The following is a 13,078-nucleotide window of genomic DNA, read 5'->3' as shown; positions in this document are numbered from 1 at the left end:
TTGGAGGGCTCCTAGTAGCCGTTGCTTACAATCAATAGCTTCTTGCAACTCCCAAAATTGATTAGCAACAGCTTCCTTTCTCTTTCCACCAGCCAATGAATTGAATGAGACTCTTCTAGCCCCCAAACAACCTTCTCTTCTGTTGCATGGGTATTTTTGCCAAGTGGCAGCCTTCTAATTCTATCTTCTAGCAATTTCCAGTCAATTAATAAACTATCAAAATTTTTTAAGTTTTGAAAATTAATTTCAGCCCTTTTGACCTTACCCAAAATTAAATATGCCCATCCGCAATTTAATTGGCTAGGCCATTTGCAATCCTAAGCGGTCCCCAATCTTAATTGACCCTTGGATAGACACAAATTAATTAATTAGTGCCTAGTCCCTAGTGTCATCACTAACACTTAATGGCCAATTAATTGTCCTAGGATCAAAAGTGACACCAATTGATATCCAAAACCTAGTTGGCATAACGTATTAAAACTTTTGCCTTTGACACTCATTGCTTCCTTTGGGTCCTTAGCTTGTTACCATGAAATAACTACCATGTTCATCACATGGACCTTATAACCTTGCACATTTGATTATTAAATTAATTGAATCTTACTAACAAGATCAAAATATCTCAAAAATTTCACGTCCTTGTGACATTATCACTATCCTTAGACCCTATAACTTGTATCTTTCCCATGTCCATCTATTTGCTAGCCATGGAAAAATAAGTTACTCCTTCAACAATGAGTGTTCTTACGGATATGTATTTTTGGAGTGTTTTCAATTGGCCAAACTAAAATGTCCCCCTAGGATCCAACCTGCACACAAGACATGCCACAAGCCAAACTCACCATAAAAGGGATTGGACATTAAATTCACCTCCCAACCATAGAGCCAAACAGGTTCATCCTTGAGCTTGGGAGCTAGCAACGCTGCGGGCCATGACCACATCCCAAGGGTTGGCGTCCCATACTACCAATCCACACCATCCCGATACACGAATGTGTTGGCCAATGGGCCAAGAGTCCAATAGTGCTGATCACACAATAAATGTGCTCAATAGGGCCTTGAGTCTTATTTATAGGACTCGGTTGCTATAACCCCAAGGTACCCTTAGTGCATTCAAACTAAATCACCTCATGACCCTTGTGAGTAGTGCTACTAGTACCCATCCGGAGGTCCAAGGACATAATACTTTTCCCCTTATGAACATAGTTGTCAGGTACAAAGGTACATTACGGTATGGTATGATAAAATACGGTACTAAATGGTACCTTATGATTTTATAAGATATGGTACGATATGAGTACGGGAAAAAACTTGATTAAAAAAACCATAAATCATTAAATGACACAACATATGTTTAAAGTGAAAATAACCATTTCATTACAAAATAAGATGAATACGTGAGGATAGCCCTTGTGGTCGTATGTGTTGTGTGTAACATGCAATACAACTAGAGTCTAACGACTAGTAGATACATGGATAATGGATCATAGTGGCATGTGGATACAAAGATAGTAGATACAAAAAAGAGGGAGACTTAATGAATTTATAGGCTATGATGAGGTACCACTATCATCATCATCATCATCAGATGCATTTGAGTGCTCATGAAGAGAGTTTGAAGATGACTCCTTGGCATCAGATGATGAGACACTCTTATATTCATTCTCATTGATAAGGTTACCATCATCATCAAATGATGGCTCCCTAGCGCTAATTGTGTAGGCAATGGAGGGATGTCATCATGAGGCATGAGATGGGAGCTATTAGAGCCTCGTCTTACATATGTTTGTAAGCCGGTCGAACCACCCTTCCTCGATGTCAGAGGGCACCAAATGACCATTCCCTTAGCTACGACCTACTCAAACTTCTCGCCCACGAGCATGCTGACTGTGAATGTCATGAGTATTTGCTACTATAAGCTCTCTATAGAGCTTTGTAAAAAGATCATCTCCTCCTCCTCATCCATCTCTTAACGTACACTCGAAAAAGTGCTGCCTGTCAATTTGAATGTATCAACATTTACCTACACAATGCACATAAGATTGTAAATGCTAAAGTCTAAATTGTTAAGTATAAACTTTAAAGTTTAAAATAATAAATGTTAAATTTTATGGTTAAGTGTTTGCTTGCTTTGGACCACCCATACTCATGATAGCCCTCATCATGCATATGTTAGTGCAACAATAGATTAGTTGCTCTAATTGTCGAGTGCTAAGCCGATTGCGAATCTTTGTGTGAATGAGAGAATGAGCACTCTAGTTTCTCTCACATGCACTTGAAGAGCAATTTGGAGCAAGGACTCTTCTGGCTAAGGGTTGAAGGGTCTTCAATGTGTATCCAAAGTTTTGCCACCAAAATAGAGGTTTCACAAGTGACTCCTCCAACAAGTGGGAGAAGCAAAAGCCACATGCCCTCTCTGATCTGTATAGCGTCCTAGCTTCTCCAGCATTGCATTGTGGTTATCCACAGGGACCACACGAGTCAAATAAGCAAGTTGGTCCAAATGGAGCTCTTTATCATCCATGATTGCTAACGACTTGAAGGCTAGATGTACCAATGTGGCAAAATCATGGATGGGCTTATGCATCCATGTCCATCTTCTCTTTGCTATCTTTAGAACATGTGCACGCTGCGTCTTTGTGATCACCATGCAAGCATGTGCCTCCACCAATGTTGCTGTAAAGAATTGACGAAGAAGGCCCATGGTGGACTCTCACAATCACTTATATGTAACATCCTATAAAAGGGAGTCACGGCAATGAAAATGGCACAAACTTTTTGCCAAAATTGCTCATTGAGACACAAGCGCTGCATGGCTTTGGCCTCCTTTGTCTCATGCTCGTCCCACTCATTCCATAGAGTGGACACCATTGTCTGTTATCGCAAGGCAGATCACACGTCATAAAGGTGCTCAAGCAACAACTACATGTAAGCAAATTGAGTTGAAGAAGGCTTCTTCGACTTGAGTGTGCTATTCTCACGATACATCGCAAGCACCTTTATTTTTACCATGAAGAAGGTGATAACTGATGTAGCTTTACGGACCACCCTCTTCATCCACTTGAGCTTTTTGATGTCCTCCATGAGCAAGTCCAAACAATGACTTGCACATAGAGTCCACACAATTGTGGGGAACTCCGCCTCAAGCAAATGGCCCATGCGCCAACAATTCGATGCATTGTTGGTGACAACTTGCATCACATTCGAGGGGCCCACCTATAATCACAAATTACAAATAAAAATACTTGCAGGCTAGAGAGAGAGAGAGAGAGTTAGGCCTTTCAAGATTCAAGAATCAAGAGAGATAGAGGTTTGGGGGGAAGAGAGAATTGAGATAGAGAGAATAGGGAGATAGATAGTTATGCATAAATTATAATGAAAGAAAGTGAAACAAATCTAAAAGACAATGTATATCTGAATGATAGCTTGTCGAATGTGGCGGTAGATGAATGTGCCTGTTGTTTTCCTCTCCCTCTTGCTGGTATTCACAGCCCGCAAAAAGTAGGTGCCGAGTGGACATGAGATGAGTATATTGATGATACCCTGTTTCTTACGATCACACCATCCGTCGGTGAGAATGAAGCAACCATATTTTATACATGTGGCTTGAATAGGATCAAGTGCTCTATCAATCCTCTCCTTCTCTTCATCAATCTTTTTTGTTCTTGCGTCGTTGCACGTGATACCGGTCCATCCTTCACATGGATCCACATTGGCAATGGCTTTTACTATCTTCTTTCATTGCTCTTGCTTTAGGACATTGAATGCAAGATTGCACTCAATCACCGTGTGTGCAATTTTAATGTTTGCAAGTCGTTGCCTTTCTCTAAGAAAGGCAACCGATCCATGCACATGACCATAGTTGCCAGGTACAAAAAGTACGGTACGATAAAATATGGTACTAAATGGTATCTTAAGATTTTATAAGGTACAATATGATATTAGTACGGAAAAAAAACTTCATTATTTTGAACTATAGATGATAGAACAGATGTTTAAAGTCTAAATAGCAATGATATTGGAGTATATAAGATTAATACTTGAGGGTAACACACCAAAACCTGTATGGCATATGCCGCATACGCAACATGCGCTACAACTTACAAGTACATACATAGGAGTGGATACATCATACATGAATGATCATACAAATAAGAGGCATGTATGCTTGAGAGAGAAGGTTGAGAGAGAGAGAGAGAGAGAGAGAGAGAGAGAGAGAGAGAGAGAGAGAGAGATGAAATGAAATGAGATGCTTTATTAACGTCTACAAGAGGCCAAAATGACTTGTGAGACCAACAGTTACCAAACAAACCACCAAAGGTTTTGGTAAAAGATTTATGAATTTTGTCATGGTTTTGTTTGGCATTGCTAAGGCTAAAGTAGCTACAGATGGTACATTCACTAATTCGTGTACTCTCAGAAGGTACATTAGGCCAAGCTATCCTGTGGCCTAGTTTTATTAGCAATGTGTACTAATGTTTTGGATTGGGTGGTGCAAAATGATCTGTGAACAAAGATAAAATCAATAGGATTAATCTACTTGATGATTCTCAAATGGTGCTGAATTTATTTATTGATGACACTAACATATCGTAAAAAAGGATGGGACATCAATTAGAAACGTTTGGAACTGCTTGAATACCTTATGTATGGCCTTTGGCTCTAGGATAAATCATAACAAAACATGTATGAGGAGTCTAATCAAGCTTCCATCCCCTTGCTTGGTTGATCGATTAAGGCTACAAAATCACCACCACCATCACGACAACAACAGTCAACAACCCAAACCACCAACAACAACCCAAACAAGAACAACCCAAACCCAAACCCACCAACAACAACCCAAACCCAAACGGACCGTATAGTATGAACCAGTTCGTACTACGTACGAGTGCAACTATGCACATGACTTGGAGCTTGAGAGAGAGAGAGAGGATTGCCTCTTCGGTGCTGCATGAGCCTCTACTCTTTGTCTTTTGCTAGAGCCGGATAGGGATGTGGAGCCCTCACCACCAATGGTGGAGGCCTCTCTTGCATTGTTTGAAGATACACCCACATTCGATACTTCCTCATTAGTAGACATAGGAGTTGGTGTCGATATGCCACTTCCTTCTCCTCTTGTGGATCCCTCTTATCTTGGCAAGAATCTTGTTTGCGATGTTTTGAGGGATTTCCTTACACGGAGCAACTTGCCCCCTGGTCTTGAAAAGATGTCGGAGAAGCTGGGTTGCATAACTCGTATATCGCTTCCCGCAATACTTGCACATCCAATGGTGGGAGTTGGACTTCTTTGTGTCCCTCTCTACATGGATGGCATGCAAATTGAAGGCCATATGCTTCTCACAAGTCATGGTGCTTATGTCGGATGGAGAGGCCCAAGGGAGAGTGAGAGAGAGAGGGAGAGTGAGAGGCTTGAGTCTTGACTTTTGGAAGTTGAAAGAGAGGGAGAGGGTTGGGGTAAAGTTGAAAGAGCAAGAGTGAGAGAGAGGGGATGGGAGAGGCTTGAGCCTTGAACCTTGATAGGGTGTGGGAAAGAGGAGAGAGTGAGAGGCTAGAGATTCATGAATCACAAATCACCATCGAGATTTAAGATCCAAGAGAGGGAGATGAGAATAGCAAATGCTTGTTGAATTGGTGTGGAAGCATGAAGGAGAGGAGCACCTTTTTTAGATGAGAAAAGGGTCAAACAATCAAAGAGGGGTCAACAATCAAACATGGCTGTTAGCTGGATTAAATCCAAGCAGGGCTGGGGGAGGAGTGTATAGCTGGAAAAGGGGGTGGGCTGAAGTACCCAAGGCTTCCCACCCCCCTAAAGTGCCACGCATGATGACACGAACCTAGAAATATGCAGGTGGGAACATGCAAGAACATAGAAAAATGTGCCAGATGTGGTGGCCAGAAACGGCTAGTTTGACTGTACCAATTCATATGGATACGTACCATATCATACGACACTAATAGTATCGTACAACGCATGGAGGCAACTATGCTTATGAATAATTACTGTCTTTAGTAATATCCTTAGGAACAAAGTGAGGAGAACGACTCTTCAGTGAACGTAATGGCTCCCAAGTAGCCTTCGCCTCTAGGCGGTTTTTCCACTTGACCAAATACTTGAGATAAACGTTCCAATGGGATTTTTAGTTCTAAGGTGAAGTGACGATTCAGATTCAAGTGGAATGTAATGAGTGGCATTCTCAAGTTGCGAGACTTCCTCAATTGGAACAATCTACTCACCTTGTCCTAGTTGTTCTTTCAAACAACTCATTTGGAACACATGATGAACTTGGATTTCTTATGGTAAATCTAACTCATATGATACGCCACTTATCTTCTTGGTAATTTGGAAAAGACCGCAATACCTCGAAGACAATTTATAGGACTTGTTGGTAGTCATTGAATTGGAGTTCTTTGGGACTTTAAGATAAACCCACATGCTTTCGTGGAGCTCTTTGGGAGTAGGATGTTGGTTGGCATAAAACGTACCACGATCTTGAATATTTTAATGCTTTCCTTTGCACTTGTCAATATCTCTTACATATTGTGTAGAAAGTGAACTATGGATTGCATTTTCACCCCTTTGAGCTTTGTGGCAATCGGTGGTTTCGGCTCATAACTGTACATAAGCATAAACGAGTTATAACTAGTAGTTGAATTTTAAGCACTGTTATAAGCAAACTCAATCTGAGGAAGATAACGCTTCCAATCAAAATGTCTATAGGAAACATATGCACGAAGCATATTCTTCATAGTTTGTTTCTGTTTGGTTTGCCCATCTGTTTTTGGATGTTCCGAGGATGACAAGAACAAACAAGTTTCCAACTTTTGAAAGACTGCCAAAAATGACTAGTGAACTTAAGATCCTGGTCATTGACTATTTCATCGGGTAAACCATAAAGTCTATAAAGTTTGATAAAAAAACCAAGTAACTCATGGCTTTTCACGATCGTCTTTGTAGGAATGAATCGAGTCATTTTTGTGAATCGGTCGACCATAACCTAGATTGCGTCATGACCTTGATTCATATGAGGCAATCTTATTACAAAATCCATAGAAATGCTACTCCATTTCCTATAAGGGGTTTGTAAAGGATGTAACATCCTTGCCTGTGTGTGCTTTTCAACTTTGTTAAACTGATACAACTTACACTCTCGCACATAAGACTCAACCATAGTCTTAATATGCAGCCAATAAAAATAACGAGTAACTTCTTGCAGATATCCAGATCATCAGATACACACTCTTGGCCTCGTTTAAAAAGTAATCCATTTCGAATGGAACACTTTTCCACCATCTTTCTCTCAGTAGCTAGCCTTTGGACGTCTGGACCGCCCAAGCTTCTTTGGCTACTAGATCCCTCTTGAACTAGTCGCTAGATCTTACCAAAGTGAAGATCATTTTGACAATGCCATTTGAGAGAAAGATAGAAATTAGTTGAAATTTCGGAGAAGGACAAGGTATTGACTTCAAGAACTTGACTAAGAGCATTAACAACCATATTAGTTGCGCCCTTTCATTAGCAAATTTTGAAGTCAAATTCTTACAAATAATGGCGCCATACTTTAAGATGGATGATCGCTAATAATTCATTCTCTTGGGTGGTATAACGTATTTGGGTATCTGTGAGCTTATGGCTCTCAAACACGATAGATTGACCATTCTGAAAAAGGACATCACCTAAAGCATAATTACTCGCATCTGTATGAATCTCAAAAGGTTTATTCAGATTGATAATTTGCAATATTGACGTAGTGGTAACAAGCCGTTTCAATGTTTGAAAACATTAATCAAGCTGACTAGTCCAAACAATAAATGGACTAATGTGTTTTTTCTTGCTTCGGATACCTTTAAGCAATTGTGTCAAGGGTTCAACAATATGAGGATAGTCTTTATTGAATTTCCGAAAGAACCTTGTAAAACCTAAAAAAGATTTTACTTGTCTAATGGTGGTTGTAGAAATAGGCCAATCGAGCACTACTTGTATCTTTTCAGGATTAATTCGAATGCCATCAATTGAGGTGATATAATCAAGATATAATAGCTCTGTGCGAAAAAATTCACACTTGGATAGTTTAGCAAACAATTATTCTTGTCTTAAGAGACATAAGATGATATGCAAGTGTTTGATATGCTCCTCTAACAACTTACTTTAAATAAGGATGTTGTTGAGGAAAATGATATCCACTTTCCTAGATATAAATGAAATAAATTATTCATCATCTATTGGAAAGTTTCGGTAGCGTTGGTTAATCCACAAAGTAGGATCTAAACGCAATAGTGTCCATACTACGTTCGAAATGTAGTTTTGAGGACATCCTCCAAAGCTATTCGTATTTGATGGTATTTGGATCTTAGATTGATTTTGGTGAAATAACGTGCACCATAAGGTCGATCTATAATATCATCCATCCTTGGCAACATATATTTATTGTTGAAGATTGTCACTTTATTGAGACACTTGTAATCAACATAGAAGTGCATTGTACCATCTAGTTTTGTGAGAAGGACAATCTTTGCATCATGTGAGGAAAAAAAAAAAGTAGAACCATTATCAAATAAAATTATAGCGTCTTGGCCATTTATATGCCTTGTGACCAAAAGATCATGCGGGCCAAAAACAATTTTATTAATGGTACTAGTATTGCTATATCTAGTACTAACAAAACATTCTTCAAATAAAATTTTAGAAGAAATACATGGAGCCTTAAGAGTATTTATCGAAGTCTTGGAAGTAGACTTCATTTTTTAATTTTGGGGACACTCGCGATCACCACAAAAATACTTGTTTGATGGCATGCAAAACCACGGCCCTTTGAGTGACCTTTGCTATGAGTGACCTTTTGCTTGCTGTCTTTTTTCTTGTGCAACTTTGAAGTTGGCTGACAAGTAGTTGTTGGGGTAGTTGATTTCTTTGACTCAAAGATTGAGACAACTCGATGGGAAACCCCAGTCGATTGGCTGCCTCTACTTGTAGCCAAAGTATTATCAAAATTCTTTGCATATCTATAGACGTCCTCAAGCAGGTGAAGGGGATTGCAGAGCACCTCATTTTGGTAGATCGATGACAATCCAAAAAGGTGTCACATGTAGAGCAGTGCTCGAGGATCATCCAAGGCCTTCATCTTATGAAATAAATCTTTGAATTCTTGCGAGTATGTATCTAAGCTTTTTTTTCTCATATCAAGCTCAAATAAAATTTGAAAAATTTCAATCTAATCATTGGTGACGAAACATTTCTGAAAAACGGATTGAGAGTCAGCCCAAGTTACTAGCTTAGGGCGTAAGCTTGCCCACCAAGCATACGCTTTTCCCTTTAACATGATTTGTATTTGCCCGATGTGTCGAGCGTCATCAAACTGATACTTGGAATTGAAGAGGCAACGCCCTCATGGTTATGGGCACAATTAGAAACTGGGGAGCGCGGAGCTTGGCTAACTAGCATTGCATTTCTTTCACTTGAGCTTGGAGAATCGCCACAATGGACAAATCTCCTTTGGACTTGAAAGAAGCAGCTTTGGGATGCTATTCACGTGTGTGTTCGGGTTCAAGAGAAGCTGGACAGGGACATCCCCCATATGTTGAGATTCAGTGGGAATGGGTGTATCAAAGGGAGAAACACCATGAGAAGACATGGTATAAACCAAAGGAGAAGTTTTGAGAGAGATTAAGAGGAGTTGTTTTGGAGTTCAAGAAGTGTGAGAGAGAGGAGTAGAAGAAGCAAAAATGTTCTACATTTAATGCAGAATTGGAGTTTCTTTTTGGGGGGGTTTTGGGAGAGACAAGTAGGAGGACATGTTAAGGGGCTTGGTTGCTTTAGCAAAAGCACTTTAGACTATTAAAAATAATCGAAACATTGATATAAGGAAATAAGAGAAGATTATCAGATGAACCGGGACACGTAAATCTCCACACTGGCCTCTTGAAAGACATGTCAATCACCCCAAAGGTTCAAGTGATTTACTGAACGCCATGCAACTGGGCGACACGCCACACGCCCCTTAGTTGAGAGATACTTGCGGTCACAGAGATCTTTGCTTGTTAGATAGTCTGTCAAACCATCATGGACTCATTGGGTAGAGAGTCTATCATCTCCCCTTCATCTCACTTGTCCCCCAAGTTGTCGATTGCTTTATATTCTTTCTTTTCGACCGTCGCAGTAGAGAGGTGATTTCTTCTCCACTCATCACTAGGCTGCCAAGTGCATCTGACACACAGACACACACTCTCTCTCTCTCATTGATTGCACGGGAACATTTGACTTTTCATGTCTCATCGATTGCACAAAGAGTATTTTCTCTCTCCATGACTATTAGTCATCATCTCTCTTCTTTATCACAATCTTTCTCTCTCCCCGTCACCACATCTTGGTGTTTTTCTCTCCTTGACATCCAAAGATTAAGATTGACAATAAAATTAACATTAAGCTGAATGAAAACACTAACATTAAAATTAATGGTAGCATTAACATAAATATCAAATGTTAAAATGCCACTAATATTTGATGCCACACTAACATTAAAATCAATGCTAACATTAATATAAAATGTTAAATTTATTGTCAATGAAAATTTGTGATGCTGATTTGGCCTACAAGATTTTCAGTTTTCAACGACGGTTTGTCATAGCCCTGGAGTGGCAGCTCCACAGACTCCAACCATTGAAACAATTGAAAAAAAAAAACACTTGCGCACTAGCATCATCCCAACACAAAACTTGAGCAGGGATATGAAACATGCACTACTCTCCTATCCACCACCCACAACAGGTGCCCCCGTGCACGCCCCTCTTGCTAGTAGTGTACCATACCACCCTTAATGAGAAAAAGGCGTACCTGTTAGGTGCGAAGCATCATGGTTCTATGAGCAAAAGTGGTTTTGTGCACGTCATCGAGTCTCAAGCCCAATTGCAAGTTGATGCTATGATACCAATGAAATGTTCCCCTAGGATCCAACCAGCACACGAGACCTGACACAAGCCAAACTCGCAATAAAAGGAATTGGACATCAAACTACCTCCTAGCCATAGAGCCAAACGGGTTCACCCCCAAGCCTGGGAGCTAGTAGAACTCCGGGCCACGACCACATCCCAAGGGCTGGTGTTCCATACCACCATCCCGCACCATCCTCGTTTATGGATGCATCGGCCAATGGGCCAAGAGTCCAAGAGTGGTGATCGCACAATGAATGTGCTCACCCAAGGTGCCCTTTGTGCATTCTCACTAAGTCACCTCATGACCACTATGACTAGTGCTACTAGCGCACATCCGGATGTCTAGGGACACAACACAAACTTTGGCAGAGGAATTGTAAAATTGCTGATCTTCTGGATGACATTGGTTTGACACCCAGATTCTTAAGACAACTTCTCTTAGCAGCTTTGTAGACCCACTTTCATTGACATCTTATGCTTGGTTCGTATTATGGACAAGTTATGGGGCTCTTCATTTTGTGAGACAGTTCAAAATGATGCAGTCTTTTGTGTATATTCTTTTGATACTTTAACCTTGTTTCACTGCTTGTCACTTTTTGTTGGATGACGTTGCTAGTTAGCAGCTTGATATGTCTTCTGATGGTTTCTGGCATTCTTGTTGTATCCCCAGTTGAGAATGATCAACTTTGAAAATGTGTTGTCTGTGTATTCTGCATTCATGTGGATTCTTTGTGTAGTTGAGGGTTTAAACTTTTGTAAAGCACACATGTTGAAAGGAACACCCCAAACTACCAGAAGCTACTTCAGTTTTGGCCTTTCATAGTAGAGATGAACTAGGATTGTATCTTGGTAAGAGTTGGTGCCTTCAATTTTCACATGCATTGTGGCAGGCAGCTTGCTACACTGCTAGTTATAGGTCAAAGCAGTTCTTATGCCAAAGGGTATATGCTTTGCTGTATCATCATTTGTCAGTTGTTTGACGTCTTTGTATATTGGTCTTTATATTGAGACAGTTGAGATTAATACTCAACTGGGAAGTATCTAGAAGTCTAAAACTTTAATGGATTATTATGCACCTAAGACATGTTCTTGACTTGTTAACTTCAACACTTGCATGCCTATATTCTACTTATGACCTCTCTCATGGCAGACTTTAGTGGATCCTCTGAAGGATTCCATTTATATTGATGGACGATCCTTGCCAAAAAAGCTGGCACCTAAGTTGTACTTTGCCCTCAACAAACCTAAAGGGTCAGGACTGAGCATTTATTAAGAATTGTGTTTTGGTGCTCAACTAAGAATCAAACTTGTTTTACACTTCCATGGTAGTTAAAAAGTTTTATTAAATGATGCAGATATATTTGCTCAAGTAGTGACAAGGAAGCGAAGTCAGTGCTGTCATTGTTAGATGATTATATGAGGATCTGGGTGGGCCTTGGGCTTTGACTGTATTGTTCATTTAATAGAATATTTTCACAACCTTAGTCGTTGTCACATAAATGACCGATACTCCTTTCAGGTTCAAAGAAATCCAGGACTACCAAAACCCAGACTATTTACTGTGGGACGTCTGGATGTTGCTACCACTGGGCTCATATTTGTTACAAATGATGGTGCCAATGAGCTTCACTTACAGTTTTCAGTTAGTAGCAGTCATTTTGTTTTTTCTTCATTTGTTTTCTTGTGTACTGATCAAGTAATTTAATCTCTCGTGTTTGCAGGAGACTTTGCATTCAATGTTTCTCATCCTTCTTCTGGCTTTACTAAAGAGTGAGATCCTCTTACCAATTGAGTTTTCCATATTTTTCTTTGCCTTTTTCCATGGGTTCTCCCGTTGTCTTTAAAAAGATGTATGTGAGCAAGTAACAGCGTACTACTGATTATAGTATACTTGTGCATAGCTCTGAGCTATTATAATAGCAGGGTTTGTGTCTTCTATTACCTTTCTTGGGGATGAGAATTTGGCAAATGGGAATGGGTCAATTGCCTAAGCACATTTATACTTGCTGGAGTGCTGCATATATCGTCCATTTGCAAACATAACCCCTTCCCTCCCCTCCCTCCCTCCCTCTCTGCACCCGTATCTCTGAAAATGCCTTTCCCTTACCCTAAATCCATGCTAGACCCTAAACCCTACTACACAAACTAT

The 13,078-nt window shown here is 40.1% G+C and overlaps 1 protein-coding gene across 3 annotated transcripts in view; it reads left to right on the top strand.

Moving 5' to 3' along the window:
• Positions 1-13,078, top strand: part of LOC148033495 (putative ribosomal large subunit pseudouridine synthase SVR1, chloroplastic) — an 85,714-nt gene that overhangs the window by 18,782 nt on the left and 53,854 nt on the right. For 2 of the 3 annotated variants that reach the window (XM_087681434.1, XM_087681435.1), the window contains exons 3-6: positions 12,080-12,180; positions 12,285-12,357; positions 12,449-12,542; positions 12,651-12,699. In XM_087681434.1, coding sequence (XP_087537560.1) covers positions 12,080-12,180; positions 12,285-12,357; positions 12,449-12,542; positions 12,651-12,699 — 317 coding nt within the window. The remainder of the gene's footprint in view (positions 1-12,079; positions 12,181-12,284; positions 12,358-12,448; positions 12,543-12,650; positions 12,700-13,078) is intronic. The other variant, XM_087681436.1, reaches the window with a different exon arrangement.

The sequence above is a fragment of the Lygodium microphyllum genome, chromosome 7 (genome assembly GCF_053477565.2).
Source record: "Lygodium microphyllum isolate KBCC chromosome 7, Lygodium_microphyllum_v1.1.10, whole genome shotgun sequence".
In the NCBI taxonomy this organism is placed as follows: Eukaryota; Viridiplantae; Streptophyta; class Polypodiopsida; order Schizaeales; family Lygodiaceae; genus Lygodium; species Lygodium microphyllum.
Note: the sequence above shows the minus strand (reverse complement) of the source record. Positions and strands in the feature narration are given on the sequence as shown.